Raw genomic sequence first — 27,272 nt, forward strand, 5'->3', positions numbered from 1 at the left:
TACTATGTAATTATTTTATTTTACATGCTTTTTCTAAGTGAATCAAAACATAAGTGAATGCTGCATAATATATATATATATATTATATTATGGAAAAACAAAAACATCTGATGAATTAAATTTAATAACATGATGAAAATAAATATTTCACAATCATAAAAAGGCATGAGGTTTGGCACGTGGATCCCTTCTTGATCTGTATCTGTATGCTACCCAGATTGTTAAGACCTAAAAATTAAAATAATAATAAATCTTACAAATTCATACTAGAAAATATTGCAAATAATTGCACCATTAATTAACTGTAAATGAAAACTGTATTTTTAATCATGAAATAACTTATATAAATTAAGGACAAATTGTAATGCACAAATGATACATTATTTGCATCTTAAAATGTTAAAACATATCAAGGAAAAAATAATTTAATGAAGTATAAAATACAGTCTTCCAAAAAGAATGCCACATTTTAAACTGTTGTAACTATGAAATTACCATCTCAGCACTAGAACAAATTATTAAACCTTTAACTCCCAGTAAAAAAAATTTTTTAATGTAAATATTGCTGATAAACATTTCGATCTTAACCAAGGTCTACCTCAGGTCATCAATGATATTCCAAAATTGGAATGGGCAGAGAATGGAATGGAGAATGAAAAACTGGGATTTGCCAACATAAATTAATAATAATTATTACTATTTTATTTCTTCTATTTATAATCTGGTTTAATTGTATTTTTACTACCGCTTAATTGTTTGTTGTTTTTACTATTCATTTAAAAATATATTGTAAACTTTGTTCTCTCCACATTTTACTTTTGGAATATCATTGATGACCTGAGCAAACTTTGGTTAACTAAATTTTTACATTAAAAATTTTTGTTACTGAAAGTTAAAGGTTTAGTTAAATGTATTGTAACTATGTTAATACATGCAATCCATGTTAGACAGATTGTGATGACATTGTATATTACAACATTGAAAAACTGTCAAAGTTTTACATTTGTCCATTACAATTTCTGTGTGTGTGTATCTTGTGTCACCATGGCACACATCCAACCAATACTCAAATTCTTCCTATGCTCGCTATAGCACATCCATTGACACTCCTCCCGCAGTAGCCATAATTTTAAAGCTCCTGCAGATTACTCGTGTTGCATAATGATGAGTGATTCCAACTTTCTGGAATAAATCTTTGCCTTCACAAAACATGTAACATTGTTTGTTGCAGTGTCACCATTTTCATTTATGATTCTTCCTAGAATTAGTAGACAGCAAGATGTTTGAATGCAGATGGGAGATAAAACTCAGACAGTTACTCCATCAATTGGTGTACATTGCATACTACTCAGGTAATAATTAACATAATTACAGTAATAACCCACTTAACACTGATTCAATATAATGCAGTCTGCTCAAAGCCTAAAAAAGCTTCAAAATTTACGCTGATTTAAATTATCGTGGCATTTCATTGATTCATATATAATACGATTATTTACGAACACGAACCAGTGGCAAAAAGGTGTACTTTCTTTAAATCTATGTTTGTTTGGTGCAATTTTGGAAAAAATACATCATCATGAATGCCATAGGCAATTCATGATGTTATATTTTGATTGCAAAGAAAGATTTATAAGAAAGAAATTATATCATGATGCAAAGAATTAACTGATAAATGCATGAACAAAGTGTGGAAGAAGTTATGGCTGAAGGTATCCAAGAATTCTCAACGAGAAGAGCCTATCGCTGTATCATTAGGTTGACCGAAGTCAACCTAATTGATACAGCAGGGCTAGGAGATGTAGATGAGCAGGATATTGAAAAGTTACTGTAAATATCTGGTGGGAGTCTTACCAACGACGACCTTCAAGAACTGGCAGAAGAAGGAATGCGAGTAACTGAAGAAGACTGATGAAATCAGTTGAAAACGTTTTTATATAGTTAAACTTTTGCTGGAATTTAAGAAAGGTGTTGTTTTCTCTTTAGAAGAAAGAATTCGTGTACAACTGAAAAATAGAGATTCTGAAAATGAAGAACCCAAAGAATTTCTCTACAGATTTCCTTGGTAAAAGTTTGGTAACAATAACCGAAATTGTTGATCAAATTGTAGCAAATGATCCAGATTTTGAAAGGAGTGCAAAAGCAAAACGAGGTGTTTTGGATGCAATCTTCTGCTACTGACATTTGCTTAAGAAAAGAAAAAAGCGACAAATGAAACTTCACAACTTTATTGAAAAATCAAGAATTTTAGAAAAGTCAGGACCTTCATCACAAAAAATGAACTTTACATTTCTGTGTGCATATGTTTGTGTGTTATTTAACATATAGTATTACACATATTAATACAGTCAAACCTGTTTTTATGCGCTCTTTTTTGTGCAATTTTTTTAATGCGATTTTTTATTTGTGCGGTTTTTTTTGGTGCAGTATAGTTGGCGACTAGTCTCGTGCGATTTGTCATGTCTCACGTTGACTTATTATAGCTAAATAAACTTATTACAGCATAAATGAACTTATTATAGTAATATTATTGCATGAATATGTGAAAAATGAAATAATTTATTTTTTAAGTCAACAAAACACCACCTGGACAAAAATATGTAAAACAGACGATAGACGAGACGATGCAGTCAAGTGCTGACATCTGTTGTCAATAAATTCTATTTCGTACGGTTTTGAGTTATTTTCTATGTGAGACTTTCTTTATGTGGTCCCTATTGACCGCATAAAAAAAAAATATTTTTTAAATTGTGTTGCGAAAACTATTTTTTATAGCCACTCGTGAAGTTTTGTGCGATTTTTTTAATGCGTTTTTTTATGTGGTCCCTACCCACCGCATAAAAACAGGTTTGACTGTATAAAAATAACTTAAAATTAAAGAAAAATTTGTTTATTTTTGGTTGCATGTCCCCATCCCTATTTACTCCATGTTAAAATGACCTCGTTTAATGCTGTTTTGTTTAGTGCTTTGTCGTCTAGGAATGCATCCCTGTGTTAAGCGGGTTCTTACTATATAATAATTTGAAATGGTAGCATTTATTTTGGAAAGCCCTGTATAAAAAAAAAAAAGCAAGACTAAATGATCTTTTAAAATTTAAATGCTTATCTTGAGAACATACAAAAGCAGTTCTGTTGCAGTGAATAAATAAGAATAAAATCAATAATTCTCTCTCTAATATTTTCAAGATAAGTACTAGAATATTTAGTCTTGCCAGTTTTTTTTTGTATTGACCACAGATATACAGCTGACCCTTGATAATCCGACAGGTATGGGACCAAAGGGGTGTCGGATTACTGAAATTTATTACATATTTGGCATTGTTTTGCTAGCAGTAGCCTATAATATGCCTATATTTTATGAGTAAAATGCTGCCTAGGTTAATATGGAAATGAAACACCCATTTTGGTTAACTAAAACATGTTTATTAAAAGAAATATGGAAGCCAATACATGTACTGTACATACAGTATGTATAGGCATAAATAATACAGTCCGTACAGAACTGCTCACAGAAAACACAAGAAATGTGTGTCATCATGTAAGAATTGGGTGGGGAGATTCATGTCGCGACATCCTTCTGCACAAGCAGACATGTAACAGGACGAGGACTACGGTGTCCTTGATGGGAGGTGCGTCGGACTACTGAGCATGTCAGATTATCAAGGGTCAGCTGTACTTAGTATTATTATTTTTGTAATAAAACAAAATGCTTACTGGAATTGATAAACTAAAATGAAATAAGACCTTTCACTGTTCCAGCACAATATTTAATTGTTTAAGAACGTTTTTGACTGATTTGATCAGTCTTCCTCAGTTAATCGTACAAACGAAAAAGAACTAAGAATTCGAATTTACGAAATATAAAAACACAAAAAAATCAACTGCAGTTGCATGTTTTAGCGGTAATATGTGAGTCATGCAAACATACAATGATGATAACGGTAAAAAAAAAAAAAAACAATTAAAAAGCAATTCAAAAAGGTAACAAAAAATAAAGAACAGCACTGCCCTGTTCTTTTTCGTTTGTATGATTAATTGAGGAAGACTGATCAAATCAGTCAAAAACGTTCTTAAATGATTAAATATTGTGCTCGAACAGTGAAAGGTATTATTTCATTTTATTTTTGCATCTTTTATACTTCTTTAAGCATTTTTCCTTATTAATGTTTATATCAAATTGACTTAATGAATTCAGTTGTTGGTAAAAAATATATCATGAAAGCTTTACTATTAATCATTTTAACTCATGATTTGTTTTAAACTCCACTTAAAGTATTTATATATTTAATATTTCAAGACCATAAGTAATTTTTCATAATTAAATACCAAAATCATTGTTTAACATTTGTAAAGTTTTGTTTTATTTGTAAAGTTTAATTTCAAGTGATGTTCTATTAGCACATTATGTAAAACATAGGAAACTAACATTATTGCCAAACCTACATTTCTAACATCCAATTTGAGAATTAATTAATTTTTTGTTAATTTTTGTCCGATGGCGATAATTATGTTTAATTAATTTTCTGAAGACAAAGTCCTTTCCGGAACATGGGACCACCATTTTTAAGTTCCAAACATTACACTTTTGGCGACTGACCTTTCCTTTTAGGCTACTGGCCGCCAAACAGTCCTTTAAAAACACAAACATATATCTAATTAAAAATATTAACATTTGTAAAGAAGCAGGAACTGGTAAAGTACTGGTAACTGTCTTCAGAAAATTAATTAAACATAATTATCCCCGTCGGACGAAAATTAACAAATATAATTTTAAAATATCGTCGCCAGGGGGTAGCTTTCCTCATCTACATTTTATCAGCACCTGTTTTGTTGTAGATAAAAGCCGAACCAACCCCAAGAAGGCATGATGGAGAATAGAAGACGTCCGTACTTTACCAGTTCCTGCTTCTTTACAAATGTTAATATTTTTAATTAGATATATGTTTGTGTTTTTAAAGGACTGTTTGGCGGCCAGTAGCCTAAAAGGAAAGGTCAGTCGCCAAAAGTGTAATGTTTGGAACTTAAAAATGGTGGTCCCATGTTCCGGGAAGGACTTTGTCTTCAGAAAATTAATTAAATTAATTAATTATTATTATTAAAGTAAATTCTATTATTATAAAATGTTTATTTCTGTTTATTTGTCATATATGTGTAACTAGCAGATGAACCCAACATTACCTGGGCAAAAAATAAAAAAAATTAAGATTATTTCACACTTCTAACCCTTCTATATTATAACTACAAAGGTTTTCTTACGTTAAGGGTTTATAACACCAAGTGACCAATAGTGCCATTTCATATTAAATTTAATTAAACAATTTTAGATGTAGTAACCGACAATGGTTATATCGTGATGTTAAATATACTAGAAGAGAAGACTGGACCGGAGGTCCAGGTAGCATAATTGGAAATGCATCCGCACAGCATGCAGGAGGTGCGGGTTCCAGTTCCATTCTGGGCCAATTCTTTTTTTCCAGTTTAATCTAAAATTATTCAATTAAATTATAAATATTAAATTTAATATGAGATGGCACCTAACACTTCCCTCTAGGGTCAAATTTATTAGTCATTTTTTATTATTATTATTGCCAATTTATAGCCCAATGTTATATGGCAGTTGAAGTGAAGTCAATGAAGTATTTGAAGCATTCACATAGTAAATGAGGTCATCTCTCAATGCAACAGGAGTGTGTTAAAGCTATTTTCTTGATAGTAATGTAAAAAAATGACGAACTGAAACTTAGTCTACTGTTTCAATTTAACCCAAAGTTTAAAAAGAACACAAATACCACAGTTTTATGAGTTAATTTATAGAAATAGATTAAAAAGATATTTTGCATTAGTACATAAAAATAACTTCCTTTGAAAATTAAAAGAAAATTTTATTTAAACAAATAGAAAACAAAGAAGTTTGTTATTGTTAATATTTATTATTTATTAATTATTAAAGAAATTAATCAGATAGAATATATTAATCAATATGTTAATTATTTATACTCAAAGTCAACCATTTACCTCTGCCAACAAAATAAAAGTTAGTTTTAGAGAAAAGCACTAGGATTAGCTCGTGAATCTTTCTGGTTACGGTAGCGTACAGTCAACCATACACCAATAAACTGCAATAAAAATGCATAAGAGAGATTATTTTTATGGCAAATTTAAAAGTCACTTCTATTCTCTGAAATTTTGAATACAAGTGCTTTTAAAAATAGATAGGTTTAACTATATGCAACTGCCAATATAAATTTAAAAACATTTTCAATACAATTTACTCTACAAGTAATATAACTACCAGCTACTATTGTGTAAATATATATTAATAATTTATATTTTATTTCCTAAACAGACCATGATCACTTGGCATACAGTACTTCATGAACTAAAATATTTTGTTAATTTAATTAAAGATTGTTTTTATATTATAAGGAATGTTTAGTTAAAGAATTTTAGATTTTTATTATGTTTATGTGTGTTTAAGCATTAACTTATAAAAACAGTTGAAAATGATACCCAAAAAGTAAAAACAAATTTTAAAAAAGTTTTTATTATTTGTGAACAATTTCAAATATAGCTTTTTAATTAAATGTACATTTGAAACGTCTCTATGAACAATGAAATAAAAATGAATACATGAAAATAATACACAAAATATTTGTAAAAACAATATTCAGAACTTAAACCAAAGTGTAGCCTGATCATTTAAGGTGACCATTGGATGTTTTAATTTCATTTCTACATTTAGCCAGTTAAGTTCAAAAGAGCAGAACAATGATACTTCCAACCAGTTTGTGTTAAAATTTTATTTAAGTTTGCAAATATATTTTATTAAAACGTGAGAATTATTTCAATGATAATCAGAATAAAGTATGCTGTATGAATTACAGCAGTTTCAGAACAACAACCAGATTATTAGAGAGATTAATTATCAAATTAAAACATAAAAAATCAATACTCACCTCTGTAAAACTGAAAAATAAGCCAATACCTCCACTGATTTTTAAAGCATAATCAATTTCATCTTGAAGTTTTAGATAACAAGGTGGGCAATTACATTGTTGGTCATTGCAGCAAACTGTAACCTAGTAAAATTTAATAAATTTGAAATTTCGTAATTACTACAAATTGCTGACTACAGAAATATGAATTTGTTTTTATTCTTAAAATGTCTCTGAAGAATACCATTTTTAATTTTAAAACAAATTTTGAAGAATAAATTCTAATTTATGAAATATAATTTCAATGATTTAGAAATATTATTATTCATCCAAATAATATTTAATTCCTGAAAAACAAAGATCTGGAAATAAAAACATAACTAGACTTAACGAAATGTAAAGGTAATGTTGTCATTAGTAGTTCCTGTGAATGCTATGTACAAAGTTGAATAGCACATTCCTTTCATCTTCTAAAATCTTATTAACTGATTCTGTGCTACTGATTAATTGGCTAACTAACTTGTTTGACCAAGAATAATCAAATACTTATAAAAGATGGTATGAACAGTTAGAAATAAGAAACAGAGAGAAAATCATGAATAATAATTTCGGCCAAAAATTACATGAATTGTGGTACACATATTTGACCAGAGGGGGCATGGGAGGGGGGAGAAGTGTGAAAAGGATAGGAGAGAGAGTGACAGCTATTCTGGAATGTACTTCGAATCATCTTGTTACTTTATTCGTTTTACAGTGAATCTGCTTATTATTTTGTTTTAACAATGTATATTTTTACTACCTTTACTGGTTTAACAGTACCTTAGTTTATTATTCTGTTTTATTGTATCAACATTACCCCCCCTTTTTTTTTTATGTAAAATTTTTTTGTTTTATGGCATGTTTAGACTTTTAATGTTCTAAACTTCGAATCAACATGTTAAATCTAAGTCTATAGCCTTTTTTCACTTGTGTCAATTATGGTACCTTAAAATTGTTAACCTCCTTTTAATTTTGTAGCAAAAAAGCTGATGAAGGACTCCAGGTCCGACATGCATTCTGAAAATAAAATAGTTTTTCTAAGTCTAATTTGATGTCCTGTGGTAGTGTAATAAGTCTAGCGGTAAAGAAAGGCCAATCTTAGTTCTCACAAGTCATCAAGAATAATCTGCTGCTGGCTTGAAATCTAATTAGTTAAAATTAATTTTATTGATATTATACTATGTCAACTGGATGGATTTAAAGTTGTATTATCAAGCTTTACTGTTTTGAAAAATATTAACTAACTAAATTTCTTGTTCCCATGATAAACTTATTTCTTAATATCTTGTCATTTTTATGTATACACTTTATAACCATATTATCCATAAAAATAGAATGAGAAATAACAGCAAGGAATAAACATTACATCATCTCAGTACATCCAAACTTCAGAAAATTAAGACTTTTTAAAAATATGAAACTACTAATTATTTTTATATAGCTCTTATTTCAATCATTACCATATCAATTTTTCACTTACAAATGTAGCATCCATTGTTTTCAAAAGTCTATAAAAATTATAAGATTGAAGACAACAATTTACCTATGATCAATATATGAGAAGCTTATTTCCAAATGGATGTAAGCACCAAATTTGTGACATTTGAACTAATGCAGTAATATTACTCATTACAAGCTCTACTGTTTAGGTAATAAGTTTGTATCAATAGGCCCATATACTGTACAATAGGAAAAATAGCCTCTAATTCACATTTGTTTACAAATGGATGTGTATTATTTCTACTGTACTTTGTTATTTCCATATGCACTTACATCCATATGGAAATCAGTTCATATATTATACTTAGTTAAAGAACAGTTAGAATATATAATAATTTAGGTCATCAAAATTTAGGCACAGAACCACTGACAAAACTTATTAGATTTTCATTATTATAATGAGCATTAAACACAAGACTGTGTTATTTATCAAACACCTGGCTTTTTCCTCCTTTATTAGTTGACATTAGACACGTAGATTCTGTACATTTGTCACAGTAAATTTGACATCCGAACTTGTGCTGTACACGTGCACTCGAATTCAAGGAATTAACGTTGACTGAAGAGGGGCAAAATGCCCAAAACAAGTGAAATAAGACCTCGTCTCAACTAATAAAGGTGGAAAAAGCCAGGTGTTTGATAAATAACATGGTCTTGTGTTCAATGCTCAATATACAGTAAAAACACAGTTTCAAGAACATTTCATTATTATAATTATCCATACTATATTTTATATAATTATATATAATTTGAAGTCAAACAAACTGCTGAATTATCAGGCTATAATATGGCTACGTAACTAAATACTAAAGAATTAATTAATTACATAGACATATTATAGTCTGATAATTCAGCAGTTTGTTTGGCTTTAACTATAAACCAGGTTTATGAGTTAATGTTTATATATAACTTACATTGTATATCTAATATTTAGAATTTGAATTAAAGCTCTCTTTTATAAATCTTCTTATAGGATAATAATATAAGATAGGTAGTAAGCAAGAAATTTTAATTCACTGATAAATAATGAGTTCAAGAAAAAATGAAAGTTAAAAAATAAATAAATTTTAATAAAAGTGTAAACAGTTTTTAAATAACTGACTGTAAAAAGTTCTGTAAAAAGACTGTAAAATATTCAGTTATTTCTAAATATCATTTTAACACAATCATCATATCTCATTTATTTAATCTTAAATACCAGATAATTAAATACAAAGTTTTTATAAAGATATAAAACATACTTCTTTGCAATCAGGTCCTCTCATCGATGCATCTGAAACATTTAGCTTTAAAAAACCACAACAATGAAACATTCTTTGTGCTTCTCCTTTAATTTTAAACGAAGCTTTCCTCCATCCTTTTTCTGCCATTTCACGTTGCTGTTCTTTGTTGAAAGCTAAACAAGCACAAGCTATGCTGAACTGAACAACAAATAAAAGAAACAGAATAACCATATACTATTGAAAAAGTTAAGAAAAAATACTAATTAAAAATTTTAAATAATAATTACTGAAGCCAACAGAAGCATTAAATTGATAATACAGCATATAAATAATTATTCACATCTGTAAAAAGTAACTATTTATTAAAAAGTTTAATTTAAAATTAATAAAATAGCACTTCAATGACAACTAATTTTTGTGTAATGAACCTTGTTACATTAAGAATTTTACTTAAGCAATGCCGTTATCTTCACATCAATTTGCATTTATACATTCACAATGAATGTTTAAAAACAGCAACAGATGTATTTGTTTAAGCTAACACTTTCACCCAATTTGTGAAAAAGTGAATTACTGGATATAAAAATTTCTACAGTGCAATGGTAGTGATGGGAGCTCATCTTTGAACTGATTATATGTGTAGTGACTGCCACTTGCACCAAATATGACAGACTTCTTACCTTGCTCTTTAATATTGGAAAGAAGCAGAGTAATGTTGATTAATTTAATATTGGAAAGAATGTATTAAAGCCAAACAATTGCCAAAGTATTAGTAATATAGCATGATATAATCACAACCATTGGATTTCAATGTTTATACTTGTATATGTATATATACTTGTATACTTGTATATGTATATATATATATATATATATATGCCACCACGTCTTGGTAGATGTGATGGCTGACTGTGGGAGTTATAGGCTATAGGTACTGAGTCATCTACCATCTACAGATGGTGCAGTAAGTAACTGTGTGTGGTTATATCTAAATTAATAGGTTCTGGAAGCAAGGATCAGACAAAGGTCTGGGTAATGGACTGCATGGTAAACAGGAGTTGCAAGTTCGAGTCCCATTTGACAGCAATTCTTTTCTTCCAGAATCTTCTAAATTATTAAAATATTACTTAATTATTAAATTTAGCATGAAATGGTACCTAACACCTGCCTCTAGTGCCAAATTACTTAGCATTTAATTAATAATAGTATAGTAGTAATATAAGTTCAATATAATTTAGCAATCGTTTGGCTTTAGTATGAAATTGGATATTAATTGAAAACAGAGTGAATCGCATTGTGTTCATTACAAACATAAATAACTGTCATATAATGCTGCTAATTAAATTTCACACATTGTAAAATGATGAGTTTTCATTCATTCACTTATAAATATTGTAAAAAAACTTCACAGAAGTTACATCACATGAATTAAGAAATATTTTGTTTGTGCATTCTTAGACAAATATATACTAATTCATTCACATTTTATAAGTACACAAAACAGAAATGGCATGAATATAAAACTATTGTGAAAGAACCATAGTTAACAGCTGTCTGCAATTTTTCTACTACAAAGCTCTACACATAAATGACAAATCCTGATTAATTTTCTTTTTAGTTTTAATTGTATACCTGTAACAAAAAAAATGACAATTATATAATTTTTAAAGGATACAAAGAAGAGCAATACTTGATGATGTTTGATTGCACCAATCAGACCCAGTAACGAAAGTAAAAACAGGAATACACCACATCCAATAATTGCTGCAATAATAGCAATATTGGTAACAATGCTAGCTGCTGTTCCGTAGGCTGCAACACCAATCAATATAAATGATACAATCTGAAAAGAGAAAAAAAATCTTCAAATTATTATGTATTGCACATACAGTGGCTATCTGATAATTCATCCACTACTAAATTTTTACTTAATTTAATTTTTCCTCTAAGTCTAAGCTAAGCTGTTAACTTAAAATTATAGCTATTTTTATAATTTGTATCTCTCATTTATATCATTCTATAAAGTTGTTTAGCAAAGGATAAATAATTTTATAAAATGAACATGAAAAATTTTTCTTCTTTGGTATAAAATAGAAATACAAAAATTACACCATCAAAAAAATTAAGACATTGAGTAGTGTGAATCCTTTCATGGATTAACATACAATAAAATTCTCATCACTTTGGGGCTTGCCTATACTGACAACAAAGTTAAGTACAAATAACTGATAATGTTAAGCAGGATACCTTCTAAATTAATTTGTCTGGAAGTGAAGATCAGATGGAGATAACTGGCAATACATTTAACAAGGTAAACAGAAGTTGAGAGTTTGAGACTTGCTCTATTTTAACCTTTCCTTTTAGAATGTTCTAAAATTAATTATTAATTTATTGGATTGTCCAGAAAATTTTCTAGGTTTTTCAAAATAAACTTTAAAACCAGATCCTGTCCATTGAAGAATCTCTCAAGGTATCTTTCCACATCATCTCAATTCTGTAAAGTTTTTCCTTACATAGTTTTATGGAAACCAGACTAAGTAAAAAGTAGAGAAACTAAGATGTTTCACGTTTCCAATTTGAATTGTTAATTAATTAATCTCAGGGCAGCAAGTGTACAGGATATGCATTGTCTTGGTAGAAAATGATTTACCATCTGTTGCTTAATTCACGTCACTTTTGAGTAATTACTTCTTTCAGGCACCCGAGTTGTTGAGTGTGCTTGTATAAGTTTATTGCTTTATTTATCTTCCAACAGTTCACAATGGATAATTCCTCAGCAACCTTACCAAACAGACGACAATATCTTTTTTGGTAAACATTTGTTTTGGGAATGGTTAATGAGAGAAATTACCAACCTCATTCCAACTTTTTTCATGCAACAATGTTGTAAAACAACCATTTCTTCTATATCCTGTCACTATGTGCTTCAAAAATTGTTAAAAAAATGCATAGCAGGCGGCTGCATATTTTTACTCTAGCAAACAAAATTTCTTTCGTTTAACTAATGAAGTACAGTACCCAAACATCCAAGTGATTCACATAGCCTAAAACAAACAAACCACTTTATCTTAGATTTAAATGGTTTATTTATTAAATGTTGCATAATATTTAATTAGTAAATCAATTGATTTTGTAACAGATACAGAAATTTATTAGTTATGACATCCCAATTATTAATAAATTTTAGAAACAAAATTTACTCCCATAATCAATTAATTCAAGCAAATATCTTCATCATCTGATATTTTATTGTATATTTTTTATAAATTTTAGTCTCCAAAATTTTAAACAAATATTTTGAATTTAATATTGAAAGCAGGTGTTTTCATTCAACAGCTGTTCAAGTATCAATAATCATTTTTGCATACAATAATATTTTCTTGATTCAAGCACCTGTTTTTAAATTTAAAATTTTATTCATGCCTATAATTCTGTGTCTAAAATTTTCACTAATGAACAAATATTACATTAAAAGTTTTGTTTTTTAATTCAGAATAACCTCATATTTTAAAAAATATTTTAAAATAAACTTCATTCTTTATTTTTAATTAGAATGGAAATTTAAAGACATTTCGAATATTAATAAAGTTTACAGTTCTACCAAACTGTCAAACTTAAATAACACGAGTGAAATTAAAAATTTGGTTGATGGTATTCACATTAAAAGGTCATCTCCATATGTGAAAATTGTTTTTGGATTGATGCTGATGTCGTGAATGACAAAGTGAAGACATTTGTAGCTTCAATATGTTTATATACAGTGGGTGATCGGTTAACAACATAATCCATTCCAAAACTTTGTTAACTATGCAAATTGTTCGTTAACTGATTATCAATTTATCATAGGTTTTTATGGGAATTTGATTAATTCGTTCTGGAGACCCCAAAAAATACAAAAAAAATATACACTTGGCTGTTGTATAGATTACTTCCTACAGAATTTCTGGACTGAGTATATATTTGAACTCAGGACCGAGACGAGTTCAACGATACCCTACTTTTAAACCGGAGACCAAAAATAAGAAAGTATAGTGGAAAACTCCAAAATGGCATAGAATGCATTGTGAAAAGCAAGAAATTGTAAATATGATAACTTTCTTATTTTTAGTCTCCAGTCCAAAAGTAGGGTATCGTTGAACTCGTCTCAGTCCCAAGTTCAAATATATACTCAAAGTCCCAAAATTCCATAGGGAATAATCTATACAACTTCCATATACTTTCTTACTATGTTTATTTATATGTAATAATAAAAATATATATATACACAGTCTTGCATTTTAATTAGTCATGTTTTTTCTGTTTGTGGGGGTTAAAAAATCTGCCTATTGTCAATTGCTTTTCTCTCTTCTTCAGGATTTTTCAGAAGTAATTAATAGCATTGTAATTGTAGAGATACCTAAGCCTATTAATTTAACACTTTCAATCCCACGTACCTCAGCCTGGTTTGGATGCTATTCTAAGACCATTGTTCTGACAGCCTCCCACTTCTTCAAAAGATGTTTAATAGCAGATATCAGCATTAATCCTCTTTTTCAGAAGAAAACATATCTTGCCAAGTTTCTTGGCATTGTTCTGTTGTCAGATCAGTTTCAGGTTCCATTATGAGCTCTTCAATGTTCTTTATTTCTCAGATGTGATTTTTGTTACTCCTTTAGCTGCTTGAGTCCTCTTCATTATACAATATCTTTCTTAGATAAGATTGAACTGTGGCCTACTGTAGACCTGTTCAAGCCACACTGCCCACTCCATACTACACTTTACTATTATACTATCACCTTTTGAAAATAAAAACCAATGTAAAACTTAACGAGTGCCCACCTGACAGTCTCGTGAATACAGTAGAGTGTCGTTTATCTGAATCAATTGGGGACTGGGGTTGTTCAGATAACTTATTTTTTGGATAACCGATTACGTACAAAAAAAACACATTAACCTATCCCATGTTGAAATTTTTCACGTTGCATGTTACTTCGCATTGAATTGTCGTCGATTTTAAGCCTAACGAAAATTTTTATAATAATAATTGTGGCTATTGTATCGTTAAAAATTATTTCTTTATTTTGTACAAACAAAATAAATATATTGAAAAATATAAAAACAAAAAAAATTATACTTTAGAAGTTAATCTAGTATCAAAAACGTTTGATTCAGCATGACACAGTCCAACTGGAAAGCTTTCAGTTAACCGACGTTTCGGTTGATCGGCTTTTAGATAAACAACGGTCTACTGTACTATAAAAGAATTGTTTCTGTCAGAAAAACGAAAGGCTGGAATTACAAGGGAGAGTTTCAAAGTTTGGAGGAATACTATCCAATCAGTATATATCGGGTTGAGCATAGATGTCGACGTCTCTCAGGCTTTGAGAAGTTTCGAATTGTTGCCTGAAGACAAGGGAAGACCAATCGGTATTCAATATTTTACGTTGCTTCTTGTGTTTGTTCTGTAAAGTGTTCGTTATCCGAACATAAAAATCTTTTGCGAAAGTGTTTGTTATCCGATTTGTTTGTTAACCAATCACCCATTGTATTTTAATTTAAATAATGTATTAATGGAGCAAAAAGTACTTTTGAGCTTCCTTACTCATCTGGATAAACAAAATTTGGCATAACAGTTTATTCAGTTATTATGTTACATGACATATAACTAAATAAGCCATTATGTCAAATTTTGTTCATCCAGTTGAATACTTAAAGCTTAAATCAAAATTCTATTTAGAAATAAAAACTAGAATATGAAACAACGATCTGATGAAGAAGCTTTAAAAAACATTAGAAAACAGACTAAAAGACTTCAGGTTGAGAACTCAACCTGAAGTCTTTTAGTCTGTTTTCTAATGTTCGTCTGTTTTCTAAGATCTCGGTGGAGGCCGAAAACGTTAGTTGGTTCTCTATCGTATACAACACTGTGAAAGGTTTTAGTCTGTCTCTCTGTGTTACGCACTACAGTGTTATTAGAGAAGTTGTTTATTGTGTTAAAAACATTAGAAGTTAATATCTGATCCTTATAGCTGATTTACACTGACATTTTGTTGCACCCAGAAAAACAGACAAGATTTATCAGTGATTCAGATATGCATAATGCATCAGAACACAACTTGCAAGTTGTCCAAGTTTGCACAAGAGCATTTGTTTCTCAAGTGATGAGAATGTGATCTAACATATGATTTGCATCTCATCATTGATTGATTCAATGATGCAACAAAAAATCTGACAGATTAATTTTTGTGACACTTATGATTTGTCAAATCAAGGTTGCTTGAAGTTTGTTCAAACAAGGCAATCCATGGAAATTGCAGTTTGGATGATAAAATGTCTGTGGTAGTCATACTAGCTTTTATAATATAAATTTGAAGATTTTAATTTAATGAGAACTAATAAGTTGATAAAACATCAAATTCAGCATTTAAGCTAATTTATCATGCTTAGAAAATTTTTACATTCTTCCATTCTTCTTCGTATGCCATATCAGATTCCTGACATCGGTGAACACCTAGCATAGGTTAGTAGTAGTAATGCGCCGAGGTGTATCCTAAGGGAAGTTACATCCAGAGTGGTTTCCTGTTGCCTTCTCTGGGGTGCAATGTTATGCAAGGGGAAATGCCTTCCGGGAGGTCTTGTATTCTTCCATTAAATTACCTCATTTTACAGCATATAAGATACACCTATTTCAGCATAGAATATTTAGAAAAAGTATTTAATGTGTTTAATTTAAGCCATCCTGTGTCTTTGGCACTCAATCCTAAATTTTTTTTTACTGTATTCTGGTTTTAAAAAAAGTAAAATTAAAATGGACACTCATTTATTAAAGAAAAAAGGAATTTAAAAAAGGTCACTTACAATTAAAATTTACCATTAAAATACTCAACATTAATAAATGCAAAAGATGCTTAGCTGTAGTGAAGAATAATAATGATAAAAACATGTTTACTTAAAAACATTTTTGTTCAAGAGTTGTTGTGATAAGTTGATATAAAACCACTTTACAACATCTATGCTTGGGCACATCCTATTGGTCAATCTTTGGTTTAAATTCAAATTTCTCAAGAGTTCTTCTGCATGTTCCATTTTGAACATTGAAACCTGTGGAATTCTTTGTATATCAGTGTTTACTATTATAACAAGCACAATCAGAACCTTGTAAATATGTTTAGGAAACAAAGCAGAGAAAATCACATTTTAAACATTCAAATTAATTTCTTTATTGTGTATCATAGTAAAGTTGAATGTAATAAAATATTGTAAAAAGGAAAAAAAAGAATTTTAGTAAAACAAGAGAAAGAAAACACAATTATTTCAATTAGATAGTCAGTGGTTTAAAAATCAAGAAGTACAGAAGGATATTTGATGCCAAGAATAAGCATATAACCAAACTATATTTCATTTAAAACAACAAGTGTTTCAAGATTAAGCATACAGAATAATACAAATTATAAAAACAATCAGAATTTATAGGTTATCTTGTGCTGTAATTCAATATCTTTAAGACAATGAAAGGCAAATTAATTATTATATAATAGCAACCTTATAAATTTCAACTGTTTGATTTATTCATGCAAGGCTATGGTTTGTTACTTTATATATGCTATGCTCAAGTCATAATACAGGTATACCTCGCTTTACGTCGGTAATTGGTTCCAGGAGAGGCGACGTAAGTCAAATTTCCTTGTGTAGTTACGACATAAGTCGAAACTACAGTGGAAAACGCCAATAATGAGCACTTATAGATCGCTAAATAAGACAACAACAGAAACGTAGATGTTTTCATGTTTCATTCTCTAGGATTTATGATGATTATATTAACATTTACTGTAAATGTACATATTTTAATATGATTTTATGTGCTTTTAATGCTTTTCTAGTGATATTACGACTTCAATATTTGTGGTGGACGGATGTAAAGTCGAATAAAATGACAAACTTGATTTTTATTTTTCCATATACTTTTTTGACAAACGACGTATAATCGAGAACGATGTAACTCTAGGTATACCTGTATAAAATTAAAAAAATGAAAATAGTCTAAATATTAGTTTTGTACTAAAATTTAACAAAATCAAATAAAACAAAACTTTATTTAAAAAATCTTACAATGAAGTTGATGTACTTTTAATTTTGTTATAACTAACAATAGTACTTATGACAGTTAAACCTTTGCATGTTATGTTCTCATGTCACACCCTTATTGTTTCAAAAAAGCATGCATTCAAAAATTCAAAATCAAAATTTATTTAAAAATAACCATAGCTGTATTTCTAAAATATTACAATAAGGTACATTTTGCAACATTGCTGTAATAAATCACAATATTCAAAAACCTAAAATGATTATCTTGAATATTAATATTTATGTATCGTATTTTCCAGCGTATAAGACGACTTTTTAACCCAGGAAAATCTTCTCAAAAGTCGGGGATTGTCTTATACACCGGGTGTCATCTTATAGGGTGAGTATATCTCAAACTCTATATTTTAACTGTAAAAGTCGGAGATTGTCTTATATGCCCAGTTGTCTTAAACACTGGAAAATAGGGTAGATGTACCAGTTTTGGCCAGTGTAGTACCAGTTCTGGCCAGAAAACAAATTTAACTTAAAAATATAATCACAAATGAAACAAACTTTTATTGTTAACTGTGTGAACAGTTAACAATAAAAGTGTGTGATTATATTTTCCTCAAGCCTATAGAACTCAACTCTAAAAGAAATGATGAAACTAAACTTTTATTGTTAACTGTTCACACAGTTAACAATAAAAGTTTGTTTCATTTGTGATTATATTTTTAAGTTAAATTTGTTTTCTGGCCAGAACTGGTACTACACTGGCCAAAACTGGTACATCTACCCTACAGTAAATAAAAAAACTTAAATCAACACCTTAATGTTCGCTGAGAGATTTATTAATGTAACTAACGTTTTCGATCTAATCGATAGATCATCTTCAGGTTAAACAGAATGTTTCTTAAATGGAACATCAATTTCAAAATTTGAAATTTGAAATTGATGTTCCATTTAAGAAACATTCTGTTTAACCTGAAGATGATCTATCGATTAGATCGAAAACGTTAGTTACATTAATAAATCTCTCAGCGAACATTAAGGTGTTGATTTAAGTTTTTTATTTATTTAATTCTGCTGGGTACGAGTGTGATTTATATCTACCCTACGGTAATTTGTTAATTTTGTTACATTAAAACATTTAATTACTACCACCTGGAAAGGAATTAAAAGAATCCTACTTACTTTCCTTTACTTAGAATAAAAATTCATAGCAATTCCTCAAGCCTATAGAACTCAACTCTAAAAGAAATGATGAAACTAAACTTTGATCTGTGCATCCATGAATAAGTCTGCACAACAAAAATTACCCCAACAAATTGCTCTGTTATAACTCCCTTGGCTTTTAACACAACTACATTTTGTTACCCTTATTTTTGAAAAAACATTGAAAATATAACATACCATATGCATACTACTAAATACAAATGACATTCATTCTTACACAAATTGGGGGAGAAAAAATTCTCCTCAATACTAATCTGAAGTGCTAAACTTAAATTTCATAACAAGAACCAGTGGGTTATTGCAATATAAACCTTTTCTTAAAATTAGTTCTAATATTAAATACAAAAATAAAAAATATTTTAAAAATTTTAGAAATAAATAATCACCACTTAGATTTTAATTTTTGTCCTTTAAATTCCTTCTTTGAAATCATAATCCAATTAGGATGCATCATTTCATAACCATGTGATTCACAACACTGGAAGAACTGAAAAACTGTGGCACAGAACTGGAACATGATACATATGATATAATATGAGTGTGTGTTAAATACCATAACAACAAAATATAACTGTCATGATAAGTCTTCCAGTAGTTAGTTTTATTAAATGGAAACTGTAAATATTTATAACAACAGATGTAGGACATATCGAAGTCTGATGTCTATTTTCTAGCAATAAATACAGATTTACTTTATAAAGAAAACTCATTTAAAATATTTTTGTATAAATTACTTAATTAATTTTATAATTTATAGATAATAAACAGTACAAAAATATATTCGGTCAAGCATAGATAAATACTGTATTAAATTATTTAAACTTTATAAAAGTTAGAAATTACATTTGTACTTTTATTACTAATAAATGTAAATCTAGCTTAATTATTTTATTATACACTTCCATCATATTATAATTATTTGTTGTTGTATTTGGCATCTTATAATGTGTGATATAAAATAATTATACTTTGTATTGTACATTACTTATATTTTATGTGAATATTTTTAAATGCTTTTATTTAATTTGCTTTGTATCATGTCCACAAATCTTGCAACTTAAATTTCAATCATTTAATTACAATAGAAGGTTGAAACTCCAAAGACACCAAGTCTGATACATTTTAATGGTGTCTTAGAAAGATGGCACCACCTCCAGAATTCTCCTCATTCCAAAATCTGATAAGCAATGTAGATTTTAATCATATGTATATGCATTAATTTCACAAACACAACTTTTTGCTGAGCTTAAAATTCTTTTATTTTTATTAATGTTTTCAACCTATTAATATAGACCACCGTAAGGCATATTCTTAAGCCTGACAATGGCCTATATTAATTATAAGCAAAAATGTGTCCAATTTCATATTCCTATAACAGCACTCCTCCCTACCTATCTGGCTATTGAAGTTATCTTTGTCCAGTATAAAAACTCTTCAGTAAATAACTTTGAGTTGATTTTTTTTTATTGATTTTGTATTATTTTTTAAAATTTATGTTGTTAGTGAAAAGCCCTATTGTAAATTAAATTTTAGTCGGATGAACTGTTGTCATTTACCTCGAGTAAGACAGCACACAAGTCTTATTTGAACAACAACTGTTTCAAGTAGGTGGGAAAGAAATGAAAAACCACATTTGATTAAATAAATGTTGTCAACTTAATTTACATGGAGAAATGAATTTCTAACTGTGAATGTATTTACACAATATTTTACACCAAGAAAGTTTATAAGTCTTATATTAATAAATTTATTTTCTTTTTATTTTCTCCATTTGTAACTTAACAGCAAATATTTTGTGCTGGGAACAGCTAGTTATAATAATTACAAAATAATTTTTAAATATATTTATATTTACAGTCTAATTTTAAATGACAAATTCATTCATCAATTTGTAAATATAAAATAATTTACTGTTTTTACCTCAAAGAAACTGATATCTTACAATAAAATAAGTCAATCAATGTGAAATATGAATCTAAAGAATCTAATAATGTCAATCTATACAAAAAAAATATCAAAATAGCTGTAGATAAACTTAAAGTAAATGTTTTAGGACTACTATATATGGAATATAGTACATCAATTTGTTTTATATATGGCCTAACAGTAGATTATTCATTCAATTCTTCCACAGGTCATAAGTCATTAAACTCTGCTGACATAGGACAGAATCCAATTTTAAAGATGACAAAACAAGAAGTAAAATTTCTTGAAAGGAGGACATTATTTTTTGCTTGTTCAACTCTATCACTTCATTTTAAATAAGATCTTATTTTAACAATTATTACAGTTTTCTTCCAGTTTACATTAATTTTTATTTGTATATTTTTTCAATTTAGGAAATTCTCAAAATTTAAAAGTTGATTATTTGAAAATCTGTTTAAATATTATTTTCAAGACATTTTATACATATAATGATCATATAAAATATATATATTGTATATTTTTTATTGTTTTATAAAAAAATTACATTATAAAAGACAATATATTTGCACTTATATATACAAATACCATATTATTTTCAAAGTACACGTACTTTCTTCCATTTTTTTAATTTGGAGTGTATTTAATTAAATCTAAACGTCAATGTTTGTATATAATTAAATTTGATATTTCCTATTATTCTACTTTTTCTGTTAATTTTACTTTCAAATAATTATTATATTTTTAATCCTTAATAAATTCTTTTAAGCTATATTTATTTCAAATTATTTAATTTTCCTGTAAATTCTTTTTGAAAAGTGAGGTATATCTTAACAATATAGAGGTAACCCTTAATATAAGTGTTAACTGGTTCTGTGAATATATTGCACATAAAGTTAACAATTAATGCAAAATATATTAATTCATGAATTTAGGTCATTAACAATTTATCTGAAATCATGATTTTAAATTTATATTTGCTTGGATGAAGTAAAAACACAGAAAATGAAATGTTTATTGAAAAATTTTAACAATGGCCGCATTTCTTTATGCAGCGAGAGTGTAGCGAAATGACGTCACGAGCAGTGTTGGCCAATTAGAAACCAGTTCCAGTGTATTCGCTGTAAAACGCTTCTCGAGCGCTGCATAAAGAAATGCGGTCAATCAGTAAAAAATTAGCAAAACATTTAACTTTTTAAATAAAATCTGATAACAGATGGCACTATATGCAAGGCAAGTCCTTGCCCCATTTTAGTCATACTGTCTACATAAAATCTTTTAACTCAATTCTTCACCTGCTTCCCAATTAAATGCCAAAACAAAGAATTTCAATAATTCAATGCTCCACTGAAAAGTAGAAAATAAAAATACAAAAATTTTTTTGTTTTTTACTCTCATAAAATGCACTAACAAAATAATAAAATTCCAGCTTTCACAGTATTCTTGGTATTACATGATCTAAAATAAAAATGTGCTGCCCTCATGGGAAACAATACAAATTGATAGAGTGTAACTAAGAATATTTCTAAACATGAGCACCACATGTTCTTGTATTATAGTATTCACTCACAGTATTCTTGGTATTATATCACCAAAAATACTGTGAAAGCTGAAAAAATTTATTTTTCTTTGTTTAGTACAACCACCACAATATTACCGGTATACAAGACAAACAAAATATGTAATTACTAATAAACCAGCAAAAATTCGTTAAACAAACATTTTCTTCCGTTTTCAATGGTCATCTTCAGGTTTTAAAGTAATGGAATGTTTGTCCAAAGAATGCATATTCCAAACATTTTTAAAAAGCTGCACATCATGAAGATATGTACAGTACATGCGCAATATTGCATTTAACAAAATTAAATTAGATTTTACACTGGCCTCCAATTTTTAAAAAAATACTAAATTTATATGAAAAATAAAAACAAAACCTGACCAAGCTCTATGGCATGTCCTCCATACAGCTGCTAATGAGTCCATTTCTTAATATAATATAGAATGATACTCATGCCAAGTAATAGTAGCAGGAAGTAGAGTTCACTGTGTACGGCAATGAATAAATACTTTCATCGTCTTCAGGAGAAACAAAGTTTCTCCTGAGACTTCAGGACAAAGTCTTCAGGAGAAACAAAGTTTCTCCTGAAAGACTTCGTCGTGAATACTTTCGTACTCCTGAACTCGACGAAAGAAAGTATTTATTTATTTGTGGCCAATTCATATCGAATGTGGTCCAAAAAATCATTTTGTTTAAAATTATGCGTTCCTTTCCGTTTTGAACGTTCATATTCATTTTTTAAAAAAAGAGTCCATTTCTTCAAAATCAATTGTTGTCCCCTTCCTAAATGCTATTAAAAAAAATTAAAAAAATTTTTTAATAGTTTATCTTTCCAGTACTGGTTTAATTATTGCGCTTCCTAAATGCTTTAAATATTTCAAGTTGTTCCAGATATTTCAGGTTGGCAGGGTTATTGCAATGTTATAGCAATTGGACCTTGTCAAATTTGACCTGTACATCGTTATCACCGGCAAAAGCAGCCTATGTGGTAGTGGATAAATCTTTCTGAATCTTATATATATGCTCCTTGATCCTCATTTTTAGACGCTGTACAGTAGCTCCAATATATTCACATGGACAGCCCACCCTATGACCGTTCAGAGGGACTCCGAAGATACAATTCCGGTCCAATCGGTCCTTATCGTTCCTAATACTAGAGAAAACAGTAGGAGATCTCCTGCATGCGATTCTGTTACTCTTAAAGCATGCTATTTCTTTGTAGATGTTGGCTAAGACCTTATTATAAATAACAGACACAAAGGGCTCATTCTTTGATTGTAATGTTCCCACCGGATACTCCTGGCATAACCTAAGAGCATTGATAAGGTGTGCTGGGTATCCAGGCTGCCTGGCTATGCTTGAGATGTATTCCAGCTCTATTTTCCTATCTTCCGCCATAGAACAATGTGTATAAGCCCTTCTTACCAGGGCTTTAAAAGCAGAGATCTTATAATTGAAAGGATCATGTGATTTAGCATGGATGAAGAGTAGAGCATATGAGGTCTTATGGGGCACCTTTGTTCTCAACCAGCGTTGTTGTAATGTGATGTCTACGTCAAGAAAGTGTATGCTGGTGCAGTTTTGTTGTTCCACTCACAAAGAGGCCACAAGCACTATCATTGAAAGCCTTGATAAATGCAGACAAGTTCCGTTTTTTTCCTCCAAATAATTAACACACCATCAATATATCTTCTGTATACATTAATGTTATTGCTAACATCAGGTAAGACTTGTTGTTCAAGGTGCCTGACCACTAATTCACAGAGCGCTCCTGAGATAGGACTACACATGGGTACCTCTACCCAAAACGAAAGAAAGCATTTGTTTAACAAAGTTTCATCAAAATTTTCTTGGTTTATTGGTAATTACATATTTTGTTCTATTGTTTAGTGCATTTATGTGAATATAAAGCATTTCTTTAAAATTTTTTTGGTACAGTTCTCTCTAAGAACTAAAGAATTAAAACAGAAATACATGCAGAAATTACACTAAACATGAAAACAAATTAAACTATGTGAATAAGAACACTAAGAAAACCAGGTTCATTTTTCACTATTAAATAGTGAGTATGAGTAAGGAGAAGAGATCAGTTTACATTTCCAGCTCTAAGTTTGACAAGCAGACAATATTAAATTTCCCTTTCCCTCGGAACAGACTTGCATTAACTCAAATGCATACTTATCAAAACCATATTATCAGAGAATCACCTGTGTGTGTGTGTTTGTGTGTGTGTGTGTGTGTGTGTGTGTGTGGTGTCTGTGTGTATGTATTATACATATTTGAAGCTACCTTGTATGTATAATACAAGGTAGCTTCAAAAAGTTCCCAGAAATTATGTTGTGTTAGTCAATTACCATTCACTGAAGGTCGTGTTAGTGAAATGTCATGAAATGAATCTGGCAAAAATATATGTGGAAGAAAACATGCAAATATCAAATTTTGTGTTCTAAAAATCATACAATGCCTCACTATGTGGTTGACTACCGGATGGGGTGTCGCACACTAATTTTTCCATCACTACAAGTGAGGCAACCTTTCATTATGACATGTCATCAAGAAAGGATCTATAAGGAGTCAAACAGAGCAGGTTTAGTCAAGCTAATTATGCACAGATTTCAGCTAACACAGTCAACTACCGGAAGCAGTCGACAATAGGTGCCACTGCCTGATACACTTATTTACATCACTCGAGATTACTATTTAATCATCACCCATAACAAACTGGACCGGCTTAATTATGTTCAAATATCTTTCTGCAGGCATGTAAAATTTTTTCATAGACCAGCAGTCAAAAAAATACCGAACGTAAACGATACATTTAATTTAATAAAAAGTAAAAATACGTTACAGATGGATACTAGTCCCATCTTCACTGCTTGCCATGTCCAATCACCAGGAACAACTATTTCCATTGCAGAGACAACCTTTCTTTAGAGGCTATGCCTTTGCACAAATATGTAAAAGCAGTTTTAAAATGCATATTTGTGCAGAGGCATAGCCTCTAAAGAAAGGTTGTCTCTGCAATGGAAATAGTTGTTCCTGGTGATTGGACATGGCAAGCAGTGAAGATGGGACTAGTATCCATCTGTAACGTATTTTTACTTTTTATTAAATTGTAATTCTGCCAGTCCATTTTACAAAAACAGATTTGATTATTTGTTTTATTGAGATATAAGTACTATATCAATAAAGCAAATAAAATACAAATGTGAAGAGAAAATATATAAAATTATGCAAATTATGCATACAAGGTTAGGTAGATATTATTTTTAGTTAATTCATGTATATAACATACATAAATTACCTAAAAATAACTTCTACTGGAGGTGATAAGACTGGAAATTAAATAAATTGTTAGTTTTTCCAAATATTTTTAAAGAGAATAATAAAAAATATTTATGAATGAGTTTATGAATTGGGCAATTCCAGATAAAGTTTAAGCAACTGATTTCCACATATGACACGTGTGTAAATTTTTTAATTTATTTGAATTGAATGCATTTTCACGGTAATTCAAATTCGTGTGTTACGTAAACTTGCGTCATACTTTAACAAAATATTTACCGATAACGTAGACGACTGTCATCAATTAACCAGAAATAAAAGATTAACTTTGGATTTAAGATTATTTATTTACTTTTTAACGTAACACGAATTTATTAGAATCAAAACTAAACTTAATATCATATATTTTAATTTTATAAAAAGTACTTACAATGTAGAGAATATTAAGCGCTGTTAAAGCGTTTTTTGAACAAGTGAATCCTCCACACATTTTCCTAATTTAAAATCGTCAAAAAACGATACCACAGAATAAACTTCCCCACAAATCCTCCGATAAAGATGGATGACTGTGAGTAAGCGCCCTCTAGATTAAAAAGAATTTTTTTTTGTTTCAAATTCAAATTTTAATTTTGATATTTATTATTATTAAATTAATTTGTGTAAATGTCAAAAAGGTTAATTTTGTATAACGACGTAATTATTAATTTGATAATATAATAATAAAGCGAATATCAGCTAGATTCGAAAATTGCATTTATGAGAAACGCAGCCCGAAAATTAGATTTCGTTTATGTTACAGTCATGTTTTGGTTATTTGTTTATTTTCGTTATTTTAAAAGTATTATATAAATAGGCCCAAATAGGTCGTGTTAGTGAGATGTCAAATATCTGCCCAATAATATACAGTCAAACCTGTTTTTATGCGCTCTTTTTATGTGCGATTTTTTTAATGCGAATTTTTAATTTGTGCGGTATAGTTGGCGACTAGTCTCGTGCGATTCGTCATGTCTTACGTTGACTTATTATAGCTAAATATACTTATTATAGTAATATTATTGCATGAATATGCGACAAATGAAATAATTTACTTTTTAAGTCAACAAAACATCACCTGGACAAAAATATGTAAAACAGACGATAGACCAGACGATGCAGTCAAGTGCTGACATCTGTTGTCAATAAATTCTATTTCGTACGGTTTTGAGTTATTTTCTATGTGAGACTTTTTTTATGCGGTCCCTATTGACCGCATAAAAAATATTTTTTAATTGTGTTGCGAAAACTATTTTTTACAGCCATTCGTGAAGTTTCGTGCGATTTTTTTAATGCGTTTTTTTAATGCGGTCCCTATCCACCGCATAAAAACAGGTTTGACTGTATTTGTTATGAAACTAAACATGCATACTTTTTTCAATACAGTTTATATAATATCAGTGGCGTGCCGTCATTGGAAGCGGTGGAAGCGCCGCTTCCACCTTCCAATGACCTTCCTTCCCTTGTATTTTCTAAAATATAAATTTTCATATTTTA

General features: G+C 29.3%; 1 protein-coding gene across 2 annotated transcripts; it reads right to left on the reverse strand.

Moving 5' to 3' along the window:
- On the reverse strand, positions 1–26,305 carry Tsp97E (Tetraspanin 97E). 2 transcript variants are annotated; one of them, XM_067284490.1, is made up of 6 exons: positions 26,173–26,305; positions 11,373–11,540; positions 9,716–9,931; positions 6,957–7,079; positions 6,016–6,116; positions 1–228 (listed from the first exon to the last, which is right to left on the reverse strand). In XM_067284490.1, exons 1-5 carry the CDS (start codon positions 26,230–26,232, stop codon positions 6,042–6,044), a joined length of 642 nt encoding a protein of 213 aa, XP_067140591.1. In that variant the 5' UTR covers positions 26,233–26,305; the 3' UTR covers positions 1–228; positions 6,016–6,041. The 2 variants fall into 2 exon arrangements, with proteins under 2 accessions (XP_067140591.1, XP_067140598.1); XM_067284497.1 differs by lacking the exon at positions 6,016–6,116.
- Positions 26,306–27,272: the final 967 nt, after the last annotated feature.

This window comes from Centruroides vittatus, unplaced genomic scaffold (genome assembly GCF_030686945.1).
Source record: "Centruroides vittatus isolate TY-2023 unplaced genomic scaffold, ASM3068694v2 contig_1215, whole genome shotgun sequence".
Taxonomy (NCBI): domain Eukaryota; kingdom Metazoa; phylum Arthropoda; class Arachnida; order Scorpiones; family Buthidae; genus Centruroides; species Centruroides vittatus.